This window comes from Podarcis erhardii (assembly GCF_964252035.2).
Source record: "Podarcis erhardii genome assembly, chromosome: 18".
In the NCBI taxonomy this organism is placed as follows: Eukaryota; Metazoa; Chordata; class Lepidosauria; order Squamata; family Lacertidae; genus Podarcis; species Podarcis erhardii.
In genome coordinates this window covers 7,914,939-7,935,269 of record NC_138516.1, presented here as the reverse complement: position 1 = coordinate 7,935,269, position 20,331 = coordinate 7,914,939, and the positions used below count along the sequence as shown (strand labels likewise).

General features: G+C 51.2%; 1 protein-coding gene across 1 annotated transcript in view; it reads left to right on the top strand.

The window, feature by feature from the left end:
* Positions 1–20,331, top strand: part of POLRMT (RNA polymerase mitochondrial) — a 47,483-nt gene that overhangs the window by 13,191 nt on the left and 13,961 nt on the right. Inside the window, exons 9-16 of the mRNA XM_081846037.1 lie at positions 1,525–1,764; positions 3,164–3,946; positions 5,677–5,799; positions 7,153–7,275; positions 9,447–9,626; positions 11,581–11,667; positions 15,472–15,585; positions 18,887–18,939. Coding sequence (XP_081702163.1) covers positions 1,525–1,764; positions 3,164–3,946; positions 5,677–5,799; positions 7,153–7,275; positions 9,447–9,626; positions 11,581–11,667; positions 15,472–15,585; positions 18,887–18,939 — 1,703 coding nt within the window. The remainder of the gene's footprint in view (positions 1–1,524; positions 1,765–3,163; positions 3,947–5,676; positions 5,800–7,152; positions 7,276–9,446; positions 9,627–11,580; positions 11,668–15,471; positions 15,586–18,886; positions 18,940–20,331) is intronic.

Here is a 20,331-nt window from a genome sequence, read left to right as displayed (position 1 = left end):
TCCATGACATTTGTATCTTGCCTTCCCTCCCGAGAGACATGGTTCTCCCCTTCCGCTTTTTGCCCTTGCGACAACCCTGGAAGGTAGGTTGGGCTGAGAGTGAGCGACTGGCCAAAGGTCGCCTGGCGAAAGCTTCATGGCTGAGTGGGGATTCGAACCCGAGTCTCTCCAGTCATAATCGAGCCCTCTAACATTTCCAATACAGTGGTACCTTGGGTTACATACGCTTCAGGCTACATACGCTTCAGGTTACAGACTCCACTAACCCAGAAATAGTACCTCGGGTTAAGAACTTTGCTTCAGGATGAGAACAGAAATCGTGCTGCTGCAGCAGCAGCAGGAGGCCTCATTAGCTAAAGTGGTGCTTCAGGTTAAGAACAATTTCAGGTTAAGAACGGACCTCCGGAACGAATTAAGGACTTAACCCGAGGTACCACTATAATAATAATAATAATAATAATTTATTATTTATACCCCGCCCATTTGGCCAGGCCTCCCCAACCACTCTGGGTAGCTCCCAACAGAAAATTAAAAACACAATAAAACATCAAACATGCCTTCAGATGTCTTCTAAAAGTCAGATAGTTCTTTATTTCCTTGACATCCGATGGGAGGGCATTCGACAGGGCAGGTGCCACCACCGAGAAGGCCCTCTGTCTGGTTCCCTGTGACCTCACTTCTCAGTGTGGGAACTGCCAGAAGGCCCTCGGAGCTGGACCTCAGTGTCCGGGCTGGACGATGGGGGTGGAGATGCTCCTTCAGGGATACTGGGCCAAGGCTGTTTAGGGCTTTAAAGGACAGCACCAACACTTTGAATTGTGCTTGGAAACGTCCTGGGAGCCAACGTAGGTCTTTCAGGACCGGTGTTATGTGGTCTCGGCGGCCGCTCCCAGTCACCAGTCTAGCTGCCGCGTTCTGGATTAATTGCAGTTTCCGGGTCACCTACAAAGGTAGCCCCACGTAGAGCACATTGCAGTAGTCCAAGCGGGAGATAACCAGAGCATGCACCACTCTGGCAAGGCAGTCCGCAGGCAGATAGGGTCTCAGCCTACGTACCAGATGGAGCTGGTAGACAGCTGCCCTGGACACAGATTTGACCTGTGCCTCCATAGACAGCTGTGAGTCCAAAATGACCCCCAGGCTGCTCACCTGGTCCTTCGGGGGCACAGTTACCCCAATCAGAACCAGGGAGTCCCCCACACCTGCCCGCCTCCTGTCCCCCCAAAACAGTTCTTCTGTCTTGCCAGGATTCAGCCTCAACCCGTTAGCCGCCATCCCTCCTCCAACTGCCTCCAGACACTCACACAGGACCTTCACCGCCTTCACTGGTTCTGATTTGAAAGAGAGGTAGAGCTGGGTATCATCCGCATACTGATGAACACCCAGTCCAAACCCCCTGATGATTTCTCCCAGCGGCTTTGTGTAGATGTTGAAAAGCATGGGGGAGAGGACAGAACCCTGAGGCACCCCACAAGAACCGGGGACAGCAGTCGCCTCTAACTTTGAACCCTTCCTTTCCCGCAGCCGGATGGCTACCTTCCTCGCGAGTACTGGGAGAAGGTGGCGGCCGAGGACGGCTGCGGCCCCTCGCTGGTCTGCAAGGAGCACCCCTGGCCCCATGCCCTTCTGGTGCAGCTGGGCTTGCACCTGGTGGAGCTGCTGGTGCAGGTGCTCAAGATGGAGAGCAACCTCTTGAACCCAGGACTGGAGCAGAAGCTCATCCCCGTCCTCTACCATGTCTACTCCTTCCGCAGCGGTCGCCAGGTAGGGGGACGGGGCAAGGACCCGCCGGTTGCAAATTAGCAGGGGCTAGGAGGAAAGCTTTGCTTCCAACAGACTGGAAACTGGGGTGGGGTGTGGGACCTCCTGGGGCCCCCGTGGTCGTGGTGGGCGGAGCCAGGGACCAAAGTGGGCGGGGCCACGGAGGTGGATTGTGGGCAGGAGGCTGCATTGCGACCTAGGACCCTCGTACCTACGGGACCGCCTCTCCTGGTATGTCCCACAGAGGAACTTACGATCTTCAAACAAAAACATCTTGGAGGTCCCAGGCCATAGGGAGGTTAGGCTGGCCTCAACCAGAGCCAGGGCCTTTTCGGCTGTGGCTCCGATCTGGTGGAACGCTCTGCCACAAGAGACCAGGGCTCTGCGGGACTTGACATCTTTACACGGGGCCTGCAAGGCAGAGCTGTTCCACCAGGCCTTTGGTCAGGGCACAGCCTGACTCCCTCCTTTGGCAATCTTCACAGAACTCCAGCCCAATGGTTGCCATCAATTTGATTTGAATTAATTTTATCATGAAATGATTTTAGAATGTTGTATTCTTTTATTGTTGTTATCCGCCCTGAGCCCGGCTTCGGCTGGGGAGGGCGGGATATAAAATAATAAAAATTTATTATTATTACTATTACAGAGCTTGGGTACCACTCATTCACCCTTCGACCCCCTCCCTCTCTCGTCGCCCCCTCTTTCCCACTCCCCGTCTCTCTGTCAGTCCCCTTAACCCCTTCTCTCTCTGCCTACTACTATTGTTATTATCAAAATAATGTCTATTAGTTTTCAATTTAAAAAATCCAATACATGCCACATTGTATCAATACCAGATTAACCCACACATTTCTCGTTAACATTAACAAATAATCAAAAATAAGACATTTTTACCACCCCACCCCCCAAATCCCCGAACCGCCAACCTTCTGATCGGCAAGCCCTAGGCTCTGTGGTTTAACCCACAGCGCCACCTGCCTCCCATTTAGGAACAGTTAAAAGGTAAAGGGACCCCTGACCATTAGGTCCAGTCGTGGCCGACTCTGGGGTTGCGGCGCTCATCTCGCTCTATTGGCCAAGGGAGCCGGCGTACAGCTTCCGGGTCATGTGGCCAGCAGGACTAAGCCGCTTCCAGCGAACCAGAGCAGCGCACGGAAATGCCGTTTACCTTCCCGCTGGAGTGGTACCTATTTATCTACTTGCACAGGCCTGCTTTCGAACTGCTAGGTTGGCAGGAGCAGGGACCGAGCAACGGGAGCTCACCCCGTCGTTGCGGGGATTCGAACCGCCGACCTTCTGATCGGCAAGCCCTAGGCTCTGTGGTTTAACTCTAGGGGTCACCTTATACACAGGGAAAATAATGCAAGTGGTACGTTCTCCCTCCTTGTCCCCCCTGCAGGTGGGCTTCATCAGGCCGCACCCTCTGTTTGCCCGCCTTCTCATGGAGGCCGCCGAGACCACCCTGACGTTCGACTCCTTCGTCATCCCCATGCTCTGTCCGCCCATCCCCTGGGTCTCCACGCAGTTCGGCGCCTACGTCTTCGCCCCCACCAAGCTCATGCGCTACGTGGAAGGGGCCGTGCAGCACCAGCTGTTGCTGGACCGTGCCCCTCGCAGCAGCCTCTACCCCGTCATGGATGCCCTAAACCAGCTGGGCAACTGTCCCTGGAAGGTCAACCAAGCCATCTTGGATGTTGTCATCTCCGTCTTCAACGACAAGGGCAACGAGAAGCTGGACGTCCCCCCGCCGCCCTCGGAAGCCCCCCAGCCCGCCGCCCACTTCCCCGATGGGGCCGCCCCCAGCAAGGTGGCGCTCCGGCGGGAGGCGGCGCGGTGCCGCAAGAAAGCCACGGAAATGTACAGCCTACGGATGGACGCTCTCTACAAGTTGTCCATCGCCAAGCAAATGAGCGGAAGGGTCTTCTGGTTCCCGCACAATGTGGACTTCCGGGGGAGGACATATCCTTGCCCTCCGCACTTCAACCACCTGGGCAGCGACCTCACGAGAGCCATCTTGCTCTTCGCGGAGGGGAGGCCCCTGGGCCCCCATGGCCTCGACTGGCTGAAGGTCCACCTGGTGAACCTCACGGGGCTGAAGAAGAAGGAGAGCCTGCGGAGCAGGCTGGCCTACGCCAACGAAATCATGGAGGACGTCTTGGATTCGGCGGACCGCCCCCTGACGGTGGGTCAGTGGAGAGGGGGGCAGGTATTGGGTCCATCCCAGGCAGGAATTGGTCTGATCCAGGGGACACAGTGACCTTGGGGGACACCCATCTTACCTGGCGAAGAATACAAATGATTACCGTATTTTTTGCTCTATAAGACTCACTTTTTCCCTCCTAAAAAGTAAGGGGAAATGTGTGTGTGTCTTATGGAGCGAATGCAAGCTGCGCAGCTATCCCAGAAGCCAGAGGGATTGCTGCTTTCAGTGCACAGCGATCCCTCTTGCTGTTCTGGCTTCTGAGATTCAGAATATGTTTTTTCTTGTTTTCCTCCTCCAAAAACGAGGTGCGTATTGTGGTCCGGTGCGTCTTATAGAGCAAAAAATACGGGTATGCGGTGGTATCTTGGGTTACAGGCGCTTCAGGTTACAGGCGCTTCAGGTTACAGACTCCGCTAACCCAACAATAGTACCTCAGGTTACTTTGCTTCAGGATAAGAACAGAAATTGTACGGCAGCAGCGGGAGGCCCCATTAGCTAAAGTGGTGCTTCAGGCTAAGAACAGTTTCAAGTTAAGAACGGACCTCCGGAACGAATTAAGTACGTAACCAGAGGTACCTGTGTATGCTGTTTCGATATAGGTCACCTCGGATTATAGGCTGTAGCCCTAAAACGAGATCTTGAAAGGCAAGGGTAGGCAACCTAAGGCCCGGGGGCCAGATCCGGCCCAATCGCCTTCCAAATCCGGCCCGCGGACGGTCCGGGAATCAGCGTGTTTTTACATGAGTAGAATGTGTGCTTTTATTTAAAATGCATCTCTGGGTTATTTGTGGGGCATAGGAATTCATTCATTCTCTCCCCCCCCCCTTTCAAAATATAGTCCGGCCCCTCACATGGTCTGAGGGATGGTGGACCGGCCCCCGGCTGATAAAGGTTGCAGACCCCTGTTGAAAGGGATGTGTGTGTGTTTGCTGGGGGTGGGAAATACAGAATTCTCCCCAGACATTAGCAGGTTTGTAGTACAGTCGTACCTGAATGCCTTGGACGTATTGGCTGTTTTCCTAGCCTTCAGTGAGACTTTGCTTGAAGGCTTTAAAAAGTTAGGTCTATAATGGTGTCTTCCTGGTTTGCGCCATTCAGGCTCCCAGAGTTGTTTCCCATATGAAGTCTTGATCTCCCTTAATGAAATTTTCATTAAATCTTTATCATCAGTCTGATTGCTTGATAGCTTGGGTGTAATCGCAAGTACTCTTGAACCTCCTTTACTGATTTTTAAAATATATATATATACAAATTCGCTTGTGCTGTTCTGGGTGGTTTTGTTGTAAAATGCAGATTTATTTACTTCCTTTTGCAATAACACCCCCCAAAACACACACACACACACACACACACACGCCAACACTTACAGAAATTACGTGCACAAATAGACTTGATATGAACGTTTTTAAGGGTCTTTAGGGTAAAGGGCAGTTGGACGTGGGTGCGCACCGACTCCTCTCGCTCTCCAGGCTTCAGCGAAAGCCTGCATTTGCCCCATAGGACGCACACACATTTCCCCTTCATTTTTGGAGGGGAAAAAGTGCGTCCTATAGGGCGAAAAATACGGTACATCTTTTTGGGGCAATTCAGAACCTGTTATTCCAAGGAGAAAGGCCTCTGGTTTCTTCATAAACAGAATTTTCTTAAGTTTCTAGTCCTGGGTACTTCTCCCAGTCGGCTTAACCCTTTCTTCGCCTTACCCTTGCCAGGGCCGGAAGTGGTGGATGAACACGGACGAGCCGTGGCAGGCTTTGGCCTGTTGCATGGAGATTGCCAAAGCCTCCAGAGCCCCGAACCCTGCTGAGTACATCTCCCATTTCCCCATCCATCAGGTATGTATTGGGGGGGGCGCCTCTCCCCTCAAATGTGCCCTTTACCCCTTTCCGTTCACGAATCGGAAGTACAGTCGTACTTTGGGATCCCGAACGCCTTGCGAGTCAAACGTTTCGGCTCCCAAACGCCGCAAACCCGGAAGTGAGCGTTCCGGTTTGCGAATGTTCTTTGGAACCCGAACGTCCGGCGCGGCTTCCGATTGGAGCTTCCTGCAGCCAATCGGAAGCCGCGCCTTGGTTTCCAAACGTTTTGGATGACAAACGGACTTCCGGAACGGATTCTGTTCGACTTCCGAGATGCGACTGTAAAGGGGAGTCACAGCGGCGACACTTTCATTGCACAGCTTTTGGCAAATGCCGACTCCACCTCTTTCCCCTGCTGTCGGGCTCCGGATTAAGACCCTTAGTGGCCCTTAGCACTTAAAAGGATTTGATATATATCCAATTCAAAATATAAACAACAATTAAATTTTAAATGAAAGAAAACCTACAGTAAGATGGAAAATAACGTTTGGTTTTTTGTGTACTTCCACTTTATATTAGAAAGGTTCCCTCCTTTTATTTCTAATTGCAAAGTCTTTGATCAGATCTTCAAAGCTAACACATATGCATCTGTACTTATCAGATTTTTGAGAAAGGGGTGTCTCCGAAGCAAGTTCTTCAATTTGGTTTTGAATTGGATTTTGAATAAGTGCGCCATTGATTGTCACGCTTCCCGATTTCGTTGCATTGGTGGGTTGTGCAAACCGCTGTTCTGAATAACGCCTGTAGGGTAGGGATCAAACAACGGGGGAATACGGAGAGTAGAGCCTCACCCAAGCACAACTCTGTCTGCAAAATAAGAGCATATTGCGAACGTTCTTTGGAACCCGAACATTTGACACGGCTTATTCAGCTTCCGATTGGCTGCAGGAGCTTCCAGCAGCCAATCGGAAGCCGCGCCTTGGTTTCCGAACGTTTTGGAAGCCGAGCGGACTTCCGGAATGGATTCCGTCTGACTTACGAGGTACGACCGTATCTCAGTGTGACACCCAAAATAACACAAGCCCTAAGGATATTCATGCCGTCTCAAATCAGTCTTGGAGAGAGAGATATCTAGCAGGGCTGCTCTTGTTAACGTATGTTATATGATAGAAAAGTGGAACCTCCAGAGCCAGGGCAGTCTACCTGCAATTCCTAAACGCTGAGGACCAGGAGCATGCAAAGTGGGGGAGCTGTTGCCTGAAGTCTGGGCTTCCTACACATGAATCGGTTTGCTCCATCAGGGTTCCTATCCATCCATCCATTTTATTTTATTTTATTTTAATCACCACCACCGTCTGATTCCCTTTGCGCCTTTTCCCTCCTCCCCAGGATGGCTCCTGCAACGGGCTGCAGCACTACGCGGCCCTCGGGCGGGACACTGTGGGCGCCACCTCGGTGAACCTTTCCCCTTGCGACGTTCCTCAAGATGTCTACAGCGGAGTGGCTCAGCAGGTAAGAGCTTAGCTCCCGGGCACTCCCACTGCGGAAAAGCCTTTCGAGTTGTCCTTTCCTCCCTGAATGCATGTCCTGAAGTCGGAGCCTTGAGGAGCTCCTGTGTCCCTGCCTTCTGCAACAGTGAGTTCCACTAAGGTGGTGCCCCGCAAGACGAATGCCTCGCAAGACGGAAAATCCGCTAGACAAAAGGGTTTTCCGTTTTGGAGGCGCTTCGCAAAACAAATTTCCTATGGGCTTCCTTCGCAAGACGAAAATGTCTTGCGAGTTCCTGCGGGGTTTTTTCCTCTCCCCCCCCCCTTTTTCTAAGCCGCTAAGCCGCTAAACCGCTAATAGCGCTAATCCGCTAAGCTGTCAATGGGCTTGCTTCGCAAGACGAAAAAACCGCTAGACGAAGAGACTCGCGGAACAGATTCTTTTCGTCTTGCGAGGCACCACTGTATTTAACTATACGCTGTATGAAGGAGGCCTCTGCCTCTTCAGCAGGGTGACGCAGCAGCAAAAAAAAGCAAATGCTACTCTAGGCTGCATCCAACCCGCGGACTGTCTGGCCAGAGTGGTGCATGCTCTGGTTATCTCCCGCTTGGACTACTGCCATGCGCTCTCCGTGGGGCCACCTTTGAAGGTGACCCAGAAACTGCAATTAATCCAGAATGTGGCAGCTAGACTGGTGACTGGGAGCGGCTGCCGAGACCACATAACAAATAATTTATTATTATTATTATTAAACACAAAAAACAGCAACAATTTGTGGTTGACAAAGGGCAGTGGAACATATAAAGGGCCCCAGTATCTTAGGACCTCATCAAACCTAAATCCAGCCCTGCTCCTGCTCTTTTCTGCCTGGGTCAGACCACACCTGGAGTCCTGTGACCAATTCTGGGCACCACAATTTAAGGATGTTGACGAGCTGCAGCCATGTGCAGAGGAGAGAGACCAAGATGATCAAGGGTCTGGAAACCGAGCCTGATGAGGAATGGTTGAAGGAGCTGGGTACGTTTAGCCTGGAAAAGAGGAGATATGATAGCTGTCATTTCAATATCTGAAGGGCTGTCGCATGGAGTGGGCAGCATGCTTGTTTTCGCCCGCTCTGGAGGGTAGGACTCGAACCCATGGCTCTGAGTTACAAGAAAGGAGATTCCGACTCAACATCAGGAAAAACCTTCCGGCGGCAAGAGCTGTTTGACAGTGGAACGTTCTCCCTCGGAAGGTTGTGGACTCTCCTTCCTTGGAGGTTTTTAAGCAGAGGTTGGATGTCCATCTGTCATGGATGCTTTAGTTGGGATCCCTGCATTGCAGGGGGTTGGACTGGAGAACCCCATGGGGTCCCTTCTGCCTCTTAAGATTCTGTGATTCAGCAGAGCAGAAGTTAGGCTGTGGTTGCAAGTTGTTGCCGTGTCGTTATCAACACCGTGTGGCTGTGCCGCAGCTCGCCCCGGGAAGGTTTGAACAGTGATTTCTTGTTTAGTCGTTGAGACGTGTCTGCACCCTCGCTCACTCAGCGCACTTGTTTGGTGTTCCCTGGACTCTTGCTTGGCGCCCTCCAGAACTTGGCGCTCTGGCACCCCACGCCACTAGCCTCTATGGGTAAGACGGGTGTGCAGATGGATTACAACAACAAAAACAACTTCTGCCCCGGCGGGAGGTCAACTCTGGTGCTGCTAACACAGCAGTTTGACTTTGCCCTCAGCAGCAGGAAGATGCCAACGGCAACTTGTTGTTGTTGTTTAGTCGTTTAGTGGTGTCCGCCTCTTCGTGACCCCCTGGACCAGAGCACGCCAGGCCCTCCTGTCTTCCACTGCCTCCCGCAGTTTGGTCAAACTCACGCTGGTAGCTTCGAGAACACTGTCCAACCATCTCGTCCTCTGTTGTCCCCTTCTCCTTGTGCCCTCCATCTTTCCCAACATCAGGGTCTTTTCCAGGGAGTCTTCTCTTCTCATGAGGTGGCCAAAGTCTTGGAGCTTCAGCTTCAGGATCTGTCCTTCCAGTGAGCACTCAGGGCTGATTTCCTTCAGAATGGAGAGGTTTGATCTTCTTGCAGTCCATGGGACTCTCCAGAGTCTCCTCCAGCACCAGAATTCAAAAGCATCCATTCTTCGGCCATCAGCCTTCTTGATGGTCCAGCTCTCACAATGCCTTTGTCTTTTATCCCTTCCCCTCCTCGCTTGCAGGTGGAAGTGTACCGGAAGCGGGACGCCGAGCAAGGCGTCAAAATCGCCCAGGTCCTGGACGGGTTCATTGGCCGCAAGGTGGTGAAACAGACAGTGATGACGGTTGTGTACGGGGTCACCCGCTACGGAGGGCGTCTCCAAATCGAGAAGCGCCTCAAGGAGATTGACGAGTTCCCGCAGGTCTAATTTCTTTCTGTCTTCCTTCCTTCCTTCCTTCCTTCCTTCCTTCCTTCCTTCCTTCCTTCCTTCCTCCCTCCCTCCCTCCCTCCCTCCCTCCCTCCCTCCCTCCCTCCCCCCCTCCCTCCCTCCCCCCTCCCTTCCTCTCTCTCTCTCTCTCTCTCTCTCTCTCCTTCTTCTGTCTAGCCCAGTGGTTCCCAACAGCTGCGTCAGGAGAGGATAGCAAATGCATTGGGAAGACTCAAGGACAATCAATGTTATATTATATTATTATTCTACAAGGTGTGACTGGAAAGTTCGGTGAATGGTCACAGAAACCGGACAGCGAGAAATATTTGAACGTACATGCCTTAAAGGTAAGGTAAAGGGACCCCTGACCATTAGGTCCAGTCGCGACCGACTCTGGGGTTGTGGTGCTCATCTCGCTTTCCTGGCCGAGGGAGCCGGTGTACAGCTTCCGGGTCATGTGGCCAGCAGGACTAAGCCGCTTCTGGTGAACCAGAGCAGCGCACGGAAACACCATTTACCTTCCCGCCGGAGTGGTACCTATTTATCTACTTGCACTTTTGACGTGCTTTCGAACTGCTAGGTTGGCAGGAGCAGGGACCAAGCAACGGGAGCTCACCCCGTCATTGCGGGGAATCGAACCGCCGACCTTATGATCGGAAAGTCCTAGGCTCTGTGGTTTAACCCACAGCGCCACCCGCATCCCTGTGCATGCCTTACAGTCCTTCAAAGTAGGCCCCCTCTGATACAACGCACCGTTGACAACGTTCGCAGAACTGTTGGAAACTTCTGGAGAAGTCCTCTTTCCGTATTGCTTCCAGTTCCCTCGTCGCAGCGGCTTGGACATGTGAAATGTTGGGAAAATCTGTGCCCTTTCAGTGCATATTTCAGTTCTGGAAACAGAAAGAAATGTGGTGACACCAGATGAGGAGAATACGGAGGGTGGGACAACTCAGTAACCCCAGAAACGATTTTGTGCAGAATATGCAATTCTTCCACCAGCATTCGGATTGACAAACGCCAATCCCACATCAATAACTCATGGACTCTGTCGACATTTGCTGCTGTTCAGCTCGCCACCGGTCTGCCAGAGAGAGGGTCATCTTCGACAGTTTGCCGCCCTTCACAGTAACGCTTAAACCACTCATGTACATTGTCTTTCAAGTTACAATTGTGCACACTTGTAAGCATTTTGTGGGTTTCCGACGCCGATTGTATGTTCTGATATTTCTCGCTGTCCGATTTCTGTGACCACTCACCGAACGTCCCGGTCACATCTTGCATTTTATCAACATTTATATTTTGGGATTGATTAATGTTCTCATAAGGTGGCGCTGTGGGTTAAACCACAGAGACTAGGACTTGCCGATCAGAAGGTCGGCGGTTCGAATCCCCACAATGACGGGGTGAGCTCCCGTTGCTTGGTCCCTGCTCCTAACAACCTAGCAATTCAAAAGCACGTCAAAGTGCAAGTAGATAAATATCTGGCGGGAAGGTAAACGGCGTTTCCGTGCGCTGCTCTGGTTCGCCAGAAGCGGCTTAGTCCTGCTGGCCGCATGACCCGGAAGCTGTATGCCGGCTCCCTCGGCCAGTAAAGCAAGATGAGCGCCGCAACCCCAGAGTCATCCACGACTGGACCTAATGGTCAGGGGTCCCTTTACCTTTACCTTTAATGTTCTCAAACGGGTGCATCATTTCATGCTTTCTGCATGTTCCCACGGACTGTCAGCAGCGTTCTGCTGGGAGTTGATTCTTTCTGTTTTCCAATCGTTCTATTTACAAAAAAATCAAATGAATTTTTTTTCCATTCCGAAAGCGCGGCACAGAGAAGGAAGTTTGAGAGAACCAAGGGTCCGCGCTGTCCTAGCAAATACGGCGAGGGGAGAAAGGGTTGTGAGGTTCCCCCATTTCTGCCTCTTAACTATACCCATTTTGCATTCCCTCCGCCCAGGAATACGTTTGGGAAGCATCTCATTACCTCGTGCAGCAAGTCTTCAACAGCCTCAAGGAGATGTTCTCAGGAACTCGAGAAATCCAGGTAACCCACGTGCTTCATTTATTTGCAAACGCTTCAGGGAGTGTTTTTAATGTTCTGTTGGGAGTCGCCCAGAGTGGCTGGGGAAACCCAGCCAGATGGGCAGGGTAGAAATATTATTATTATTACAGTGGTGCCCCTCAAGACGAATGCCTCGCAAGACAGAAAACCCGCTAGACGAAAGGGTTTTCCGTTTTGGAGGCGCTTCGCAAAACGAATTTCCCTATGGGCTTGCTTCACAAGACGAAAATGTCTTGCGAGTTCCTGCGGTTTTCCCCCCCTTTTTTCCTAAGCTGCTAAGCCGCTTATCAGCTGATCCGCTGATAAGCCGCTTATCAGCTGATCGCTAAAAGCCGCTAAACCGCTAATAGCGCTAATCCGCTAAGCTGTCAGTGGGCTTGCTTCGCAAGACGAAAAAACCGCTATACGAAGAGCCTCACGGAACGGATTAATTTCGTCTTGCGAGGCACCACTGTATTATTATTATTAGTCCAGGGCAGCTGTTTATCAGCTCCATCTGGTTCGCAGGATGAGACCCTCCCTGTCCGCAGACTGTCTGGCCAGAGTGGTGCATGCTCTGGTTATCTCCCGCTTGGACTACTGCCATGCGCTCTATGTGGGGCTACCTTTGAAGGTGACCCGGAAACTGCAACTAATCCGGAATGCTGCAACTAGACTGGTGACTGGGAGCGGCCGCCGAGACCATATTAACACCGGTCCTGAAAGACCTACACTGGCTCCCAGTCCGTTTCCAAGCACAATTCAAAGTGTTAGTGCTGACCTTTAAAGCCCTAAACGGCCTCGGTCCAGTATACCTGAAGGAGCGTCTCCACCCGCATCGTCCAGCCTGGACACTGAGGTCCAGCTCCGAGGGCCTTCTGGCGGTTCTCTCACTGTGAGAAGCCAAGTTCCAGGGAACCAGGCAGAGGGCCTTCTCGGTGGTGGCACCCGCCCTGTGGAACGCCTTCCCGTCAGATGTCAAAGTGAAAAAGAACTACCAAACTTTTAGAAGATATCTAAAGGCAGCCCTTTTAGGGAAGCTTTTAATGTTTAATAGGTTATTGTATTTTAGTGTTTTGTTGGAAGCCGCCCAAAGTGGCTGGGGGAACCCAGCCAGATGGGCGGGGTATAAATAATAAATTATTATTATTATTATTTATATCTGTACACAATGTGCTGAGTCGATTGTGCATATGTGCGGGGAACCTATATGTCTTGGGGCAGGGGTCAGCAACCTAAGGCCCATGGGCCACAAGCAGCCCACGGGGGTCATTTAACCGGCCCACAAGCTACCCCCAAACTGAGCCACCTACTCAGTGAGTCCTCGCACGTTGCGCTAAACCAGTGTGGCACGGTGGAGGAACTCATTTCTGTGGTGCTGTAAATCGTTTCTGTGCATGCTCAGACCATAGCTGTCAACCGTCCCTTATTTGGCGGGAAACTCCCTTATCCCAGCGCCGTGTCCCGCTGCTGTCCCTTATTGATGATGTCCCTTAAATTTCCCGGGTTTATAAATCATTTGTCCACCCATAGTTCACATTTTTACTACAAGTTTTCTGTCAATCCTACCAATGTGTGTAACTCTTTAAAATAGCTTTTCAAATAAATTCTAAACTTTCCCCATTCTTTATTAAAGAGGTCCTCTTCCTGGTTTCTAATTCTGCCTGTAAGCTTTGCCATCTCGGCGTCGTTCATCAGTTTTGTCTGCCCCTCTTCTTTGGTCGGAGTTGGAGACCCTTAGGATCATCTAGTCCAACTCCCTGCAAAACACAGTCAGTGGCCGCCAAAGCAGCATGGCTCCATCAGTGGCGGATTTCTGTATAAGCTCAGCAGAATCCCTTATTTGGGCTGCTGATCCCTTATTTTCGAGGCTGCTGGTCCCTTATTTTCAGATCTGCAAGTTGACAGCTATGGCTCAGACGCTGAAAATCATGTCTGCGCAGACACCGACACCAGAAATCTCTGCTGTGCATGCTCATGTGCTTGCACGACCTGGCCCACAAAGGGATCTCCGCTGGAGTGAACTGGTCTAGGCGAGGTAGACCTTGCTGACACCTGTCTTTGTCAGCATCGCCCTTGAGCCAGTGCACCAACTGGACTCAATGCACTTCAACCCCGACTGGTCAGGCGAGCTGGGTAGCACTGCCAGAGACCACCTTTCTCACAGGGACAGGTCACCGTGCTGTGGACTCACAGCTTAGAGCTGAGAGCACCGGATTCACATGCACAATAATACAGTCGTTGCGCAGCAGAGTTTTGCAGAGTCTTGCAGAGTATAAACCACTCGGAGAGCAGCTCTGTAGAATATCTTCCTTTTATTCTATAGCTACAACTATGATACAAAACTATATACAGAGCTAAAAGATCTAAGCATAAATCAATGCTACACTGAGAGTCTGCAGCTGCTCTTAGCAGCAACCTTGTCTCTAGACCAGTGTTTCCCAACCAGTGTTCCGCGGCACACTAGTGTGCCGCGAGACGTTGCCTGGTGTGCCGTGGGAGGGCACACTCATTGAAATTAGAATTAGACTTTTGCCCCCCGCCCGCCTTCAGAAGAGGTCCAGGGCCTCTTCTGAAGGCGGGCGGGGGGCAAAGGTCTTTGCTCCCCCGTGCCTGCCTTCCCGGGAGAGCGGAAAGTCTTTGCTCCCCCCCTTCAAAAGCCGTCCGGGACAGAGGAGAAACGTGCTGCGTTTCTACGCTCTCCCGGGAAGGCAGGCAGGGGGGAGCAAAGACTTTTGCCCCCCGCCAGCCTTCAGAAGAGGTCCTGGACCTCTTCTGAAGGCGGGCGGGGGGCGAAAGTCTTTGCTCCCCCCGCCTGCCTTCAAAAGCCGTCCAGGACAGCGGAGAAACACGCTGCTTTTCTCCGCTCTCCCGGGAAGGCAGGCGGGGGGGAGCAAAGACTTTCACCCCCTGCCAGCCTTCAGAAGAGGTCCTGGACCTCTTCTGAAGGCGGGCGGGGGAACAAAAGTCTTTGCTCCCCCCGCCTGCCTTCAAAAGCCGTCCAGGATAGCGGGAAGCGCTTCCCTGCTATCCCGGACTGCTTTTAAAATGCTGGCGGTGGGGAGCAAAGCCTTTCGGCCCCCGCCGGCCTTCCTGGACCTCTTCTGAAGGCCGGAGGGGGGGGGGAAGGCTTTGCTCCCCACCGCCAGCATTTAAAAGAGGTCCCTGGAGATTTCCCTATAGGCTTTCTTCTTGCGAAGCAAGCCCATAGGGAAATTCATCTTGCGAAGTGCCTCAAAAAACGGAAAACCCTTTCGTCTTGCGGGTTTTCAGTCTTGCGAGGCATTCGTCTTGCGGGGCACCACTGTATATATAGTCAATATAGGCACAGAGTTAATTTTTTAAACATTTTCTAATGGTGGTGTGCCTCGAGATTTTTTTCATGAAACAAGTGTGCCTTTGCCCAAAAAAGGTTGGGAAACACTGCTCTAGACACGATCTCTAACACTCTCGCTCTCTCCGATACACTCGCTGGCTGATTCACTCGCTGAATAATAAGTAGAAAGCAGAACATTGCTCCTCCTCTCTGTAGAATCAGCAGGTTCCTCAGGAGATTCTTGGATATGGGAGGGGTGAAATCTCCCCAGTCTTAGGGCTACACAGCAAAGGGTGCAAGGAGGTTTCAGGAGGAAGAGAAGGGTGGGGAAATGTGGGGATGGGCAGCGAGGTAAACAGAGCACAGAGATGCTCCCAGGCAGGGTTGTGGTGGGCGGGAACCAGTGGCCTTCCAGCTTGCCTGTACCTTTCTGAAACTGGGGTGCCCACCCCACGGGAACCGCATTGCTCACTGCCTTCCTCCCCCCGCAGGGCTGGCTGACCGAAAGCGCCCGGTGCATTGCCAAGTCGGGCCGGACGGTAGAGTGGATGACTCCGCTGGGACTGCCCATCGTCCAGCCGTACCATCGCTCGAAGACCACGCTGGTAAGTCAAGCCGGGAACATCCGGGCGCACGGGACGCGGGTGGCGCTGTGGTCTAAACCACTGAGCCTCTTGTTATTCCAAACTGAGCCTCTGACCTATTCCAAAGACGCGGGTTGCGCTGTGATCTAAACCACTGAGCCTCTTGGGCTTGCCGATCAGAAGGTTGGCGGTTGGAATCCCTGCGACGGGGTGAGCTCCCGTTGCTCCGTCCCAACTCCTGCCAAGCTAGCAGTTCAAAAGCACACCAGCGCAAGTAGATAAATAGGTACCGCTGCGGCGGGAAGCTAAACGGCATTTCCGTGCGCTCTGGTTTCCGTCACGGTGTCCTGTTGCGCCAGAAGCGGCTTAGTCCCGCTGGTCACATGACCTGGAAAGCTGTCTGCAGACAAACGCCGGCTCCCTCGGCCAGTAAAGCGAGATGAGCGCCGCAACCCCATAGTCACCTTTGACTGGACTTAACCGTCCAGGGGTCCTTTGCCTTTACCTTTTCACCCAGTGCTTTTTTTCTGGGGGGACGCAGGAAACGCATACCTCTAAACATTTTGTGAATCTAATGGTTTGTCTCGCTGTGTGTTAGAGAGAGTTTGTGTCTACAGTGGTACCTTGGGTTACATATGCTTCAGGTTACATACACTTCAGGTTACATACACTTCAGGTTACAGACTCTGCTAACCCAGAAATAGTGCTTCAGGTTAAGAACTTTGCTTCAGGATGAGAACAGAAATCGTGCTCTGGCGGCACAGCAGCAGCGGGAGGCCTCATTAGCTAAAGTGGTGCTTCAGGTTAAGAACAGTTTCAGGTTAAGTATGAACCTCCGGAACGAATTAAGTACTTAACCCGAGGTACCACTGTACTTATGTGTGTTTGAGGGAGCTTTTCCTGCCAAACAGAGGCACGAGTCGTCTCACACACAGATAAGTGCGTGTGTGCCTTTGTGTGTGAGATGGAGAGGGTGCATTCACACGGACATGGACACACACACAAAAGACACACACAAATAGTGCGTGTGTGCCTGTTTGTCTGCGTGTGAGCATGTATACTTGCGTGTTGGAGCAAAAGAGGCAAGTTGGCTCCCACTTCCATACAGACCCTTTTTCCTATGCGGAAACACATGCTCTCTCTCACACACATGGGCAAGCGCTGCCTGCCTGGCACAAGTATGTCACACTGTTTTTCTCTCACGAATGCAAATGAACATGCACTTGTTATAGGAATTTTATGGTTGGCAAGGTGATGTCTCTAAAAAGGCAACAGGCATATAAAACTCAATGGACAAAATCAAAATATAAAACCACCAAAACACATAATTCGAATAAAAGCAACAACTCGATAAAACACACACACACACACACACACACGTGGGGGGAAAACCCCACATTTTAAAAGGGCAGCTCTGCAAATCAAAGTCACCTGAGGACAGGCAGGGCAGTGACTCAGCTTTTTGCAGTGGCAAAGCATGACTCAGCAGGCAGAGGGGTGTGAGTCAGCAGAAAGGGGGGGGTGCGTGGAAGAGTCAAGGTGACATTTGCCAGGAATAACCAGCCGATCGTTGCCCCCACCGATGGGTCTGCCTGGGGAAGGCAGAGCGCACCGAACTCCCCTTTTCCCTCTCCCCACCGGAAAAATATAAATAAATGAATGTGGTTTTAATCATAATATAATATAATATAATATAATATAATATAATATAATATAATATAATATAATATAATATAATATAATATAATATAATATACAGTAGTACCTCGGGTTACATACGCTTCAGGTTACATACGCTTCAGGTTACAGACTCCGCTAACCCAGGAATAGTGCTTCAGGTTAAGAACTTTGCTTCAGGATGAGAACAGAAATCGTGCTCCAGTGGCATGGCGGCAGCGGGAGGCCCCATTAGCTAAAATGGTGCTTCAGGTTAAGAACAGTTTCAGGTTAAGAACGGACCTCCAGAACGAATTAAGTACTTAACCCGAGGTACCACTGTAATATATAATATAATATAATATAATATAATATAATATAATATAATACAATACAATACAATACAATACAATACAATACAATACAATACAATACAATACAATACAATACAATACAATACAATACAATATTATATAATATTATACCTCACCCATCTGTCTGATGATGATGATGATAATGATAATGATAATATAATAATGATAATGATAATGATGATTTATTACTTATACCCTGTTCATCTGACCGCGACTCCCCAGCCACTCTGGGCAGCTCCCAACAGAATATTAAAAACAGAATAAAACATCAAACATTAAAAACTTACCTGAACAGGGCTGCCTTCAGATGTCTTATAAAAGTAAAGATAGTTGTTTATTTCCTTGACATCTGCAGGGAGGGCGTTCCACAGGGAGGGTGCCACCACTGAGAAGGCCCTCTGCCTGGTTCCCTGTAACCTCGCTTCTCGCAGGGAGGGAACTGCCAGAAGGCGCTCAGAGCTGGACCTCAGTGTCTGGGCTGAACGATGGGGGTGGAGACGCTCCTTCAGGGATACTGGGCTGTTTAGGGCTTTAAAGGTCAGCACTGACACTTTGAATTGTGTTCAGAAACGTCCTGGGAGCCAACGTAGGTCTTTCAGGACTGGTGTTATATGGTCTCGGTGGCCACTGTCAGTCCCCAGTCCGGCTGCCGCATTCTGGATTAGCAGAGAGAGTGGCGGCCGCAGATTTGCCCAGTGGACTTCACAGTAAGGTTACCAGATTTTTTTCAGTGAATCCAGCGACACTTTTCAACTTCTGTTGATGTGTATGCATTTTTTCAGGGGTAAAATAAAAAGGTAAAGGGACCCCTGACCATTAGGTCCAGTCGTGGCCGACTCTGGGGTTGCGCCGCTCATCTCGCTTTATTGGCTGAGGGAGCCGGCGTACAGCTTCCGGGTCATGTGGCCAGCAGGACTAAGCCACTTCTGGCGAACGAGAGCAGCGCATGGAAACGCCATTTACCTTCCCGCCAGAGTGGTACCTATTTATCTACTTGCAAATTTGACGTGCTTTCAAACTGCTAGGTTGGCAGGAGCAGGGACCGAGCAACGGGAGCTCACCCTGTCGCGGGGATTCGAACCGCTGACTGATTTGTAAATTGGGGGACCGTCTCTGGGAAATGGAGACATCTGGTAACCTTCCTTCGCTGGGTTTTGAACCACTTTGAACCCCTGCTGTCCCTCCAAATGTGCGATGAGACCGAAGGCTGCTCCAGTTTCCTTCCTCTCCTTGCGAAGCCGATGCGTCAACCTGTACTTATTTCTCCTTTCCCCCCCTCTTCTTTCCCCAAGGTTAACAGCACCATTCAGTCGGTCCATCTCAAGTCGCGACACGACGTCACCCAGTGAGTATCTCATCTTGGTGGTTTGGGAGATGGGCTCCAGGTTTTACCTGCCTGGCTCAAAAAGGGCTTTGCTGATCTGATGAAACGAGTCCAAACCGATTTGAGAGCCGGGCTAAAATTTTGCCGGTGGCCAGAGCAGGAATGTTGAAGGGGAAAGCGCATCTTTTCTCCCTTCTTAGGGTGCTGCCCTCTTGCAAGAAGCGCCCCCTCTTGTGGGTGTGAGACATAGCTGTCAAGCGTCCCTTATTTGGCGGGGAAGTTCCTTATCCCAGCACTGTGTCCCGCTGCTGTCCCTTATTGATGACGTCCCTTAAATTTCCCGGGTTTCAAAGGAAGCAGCTCCTCTCCCTCCCTCCCTCCCTGCCGGCCAGGGAGGAGGGAGGCTCCAACTGTGTTGCTTGGCTGCATTGCTCACCCAATAAGGAGTCCAAGAACGACTGGGGGGTGGAGCTTGCATGCCTTGTGCCAATCAAATCGGCCGCGTTCCCTGGGGACTTGCCTTTGCTCAGCGCTTCCCAGCGGAGAGGTGACGGTGGTTTTCCTTGCTGCGTCCCCTTTGCCGGGTTGCTGCGCTGTGGGAACCACCGCTTGAGGCTTCGCTTGGCTGCTGGCTGGGCTTTCTGTCTTTGGCTCGGAGGGGCTCAGAAGTCAAACATACCTGCGCTCTGAAAATCCCTTATTTTGGCTGCTGATCCCTTATTTTTGAGGCTGCTGGTCCCTTATTTTCAAATCTATAAGTTGACAGCTGTGGTGTGAGAGCGGGCGGAGAATGCCCGTTCCGGGATGGCTCCTCCCGGTGTTGTGGGATGTGATATGCGTGTGTCCGAGCAAGCAACATCTCAGAAGGGGCTCCCTCAACTCGGGCGGGGAACCCAGAGGTCATCCAGCCCAACCCCCTGCAATGCAGGAATCTCGGGAACCAGGAGCGGAATACTTCTAGAGAGGTTGCTTGCTAGGATACACACATAACTAATAATCATCACCATCACCATCAGTCCTTTTTTCCTGGGGGGGACGCAGGGGTATGCATAATTTTTGGTGAATTAAGCTTGGCTTCATTGAGGGGCAGTATTTCAATATGAGTAGGAAAATGGGAGTACCCCTAGACATTTTTTAAGAAAAAAAGAGCACTAATAATGATAATAATAATAATTACTATTTATTTATACCCTGCCCATCTTTCAGTTGTAGAAACTTTTTTGGATCCAGCGCAGGTGGGATAAAGATCCTCCCTGAAAAGGCATGTTGTTATAATTATAATTATTTATAGTCTGCCCATCTGGCTGGGTTTCCCACTCTGGGCGGCTCCCAACAGAATATTAATAATAATTTTTTTAAGCGACAAAACATAAAACATTAAAAACTTCTCTAAACAGGGCTGCATTCTAAAAG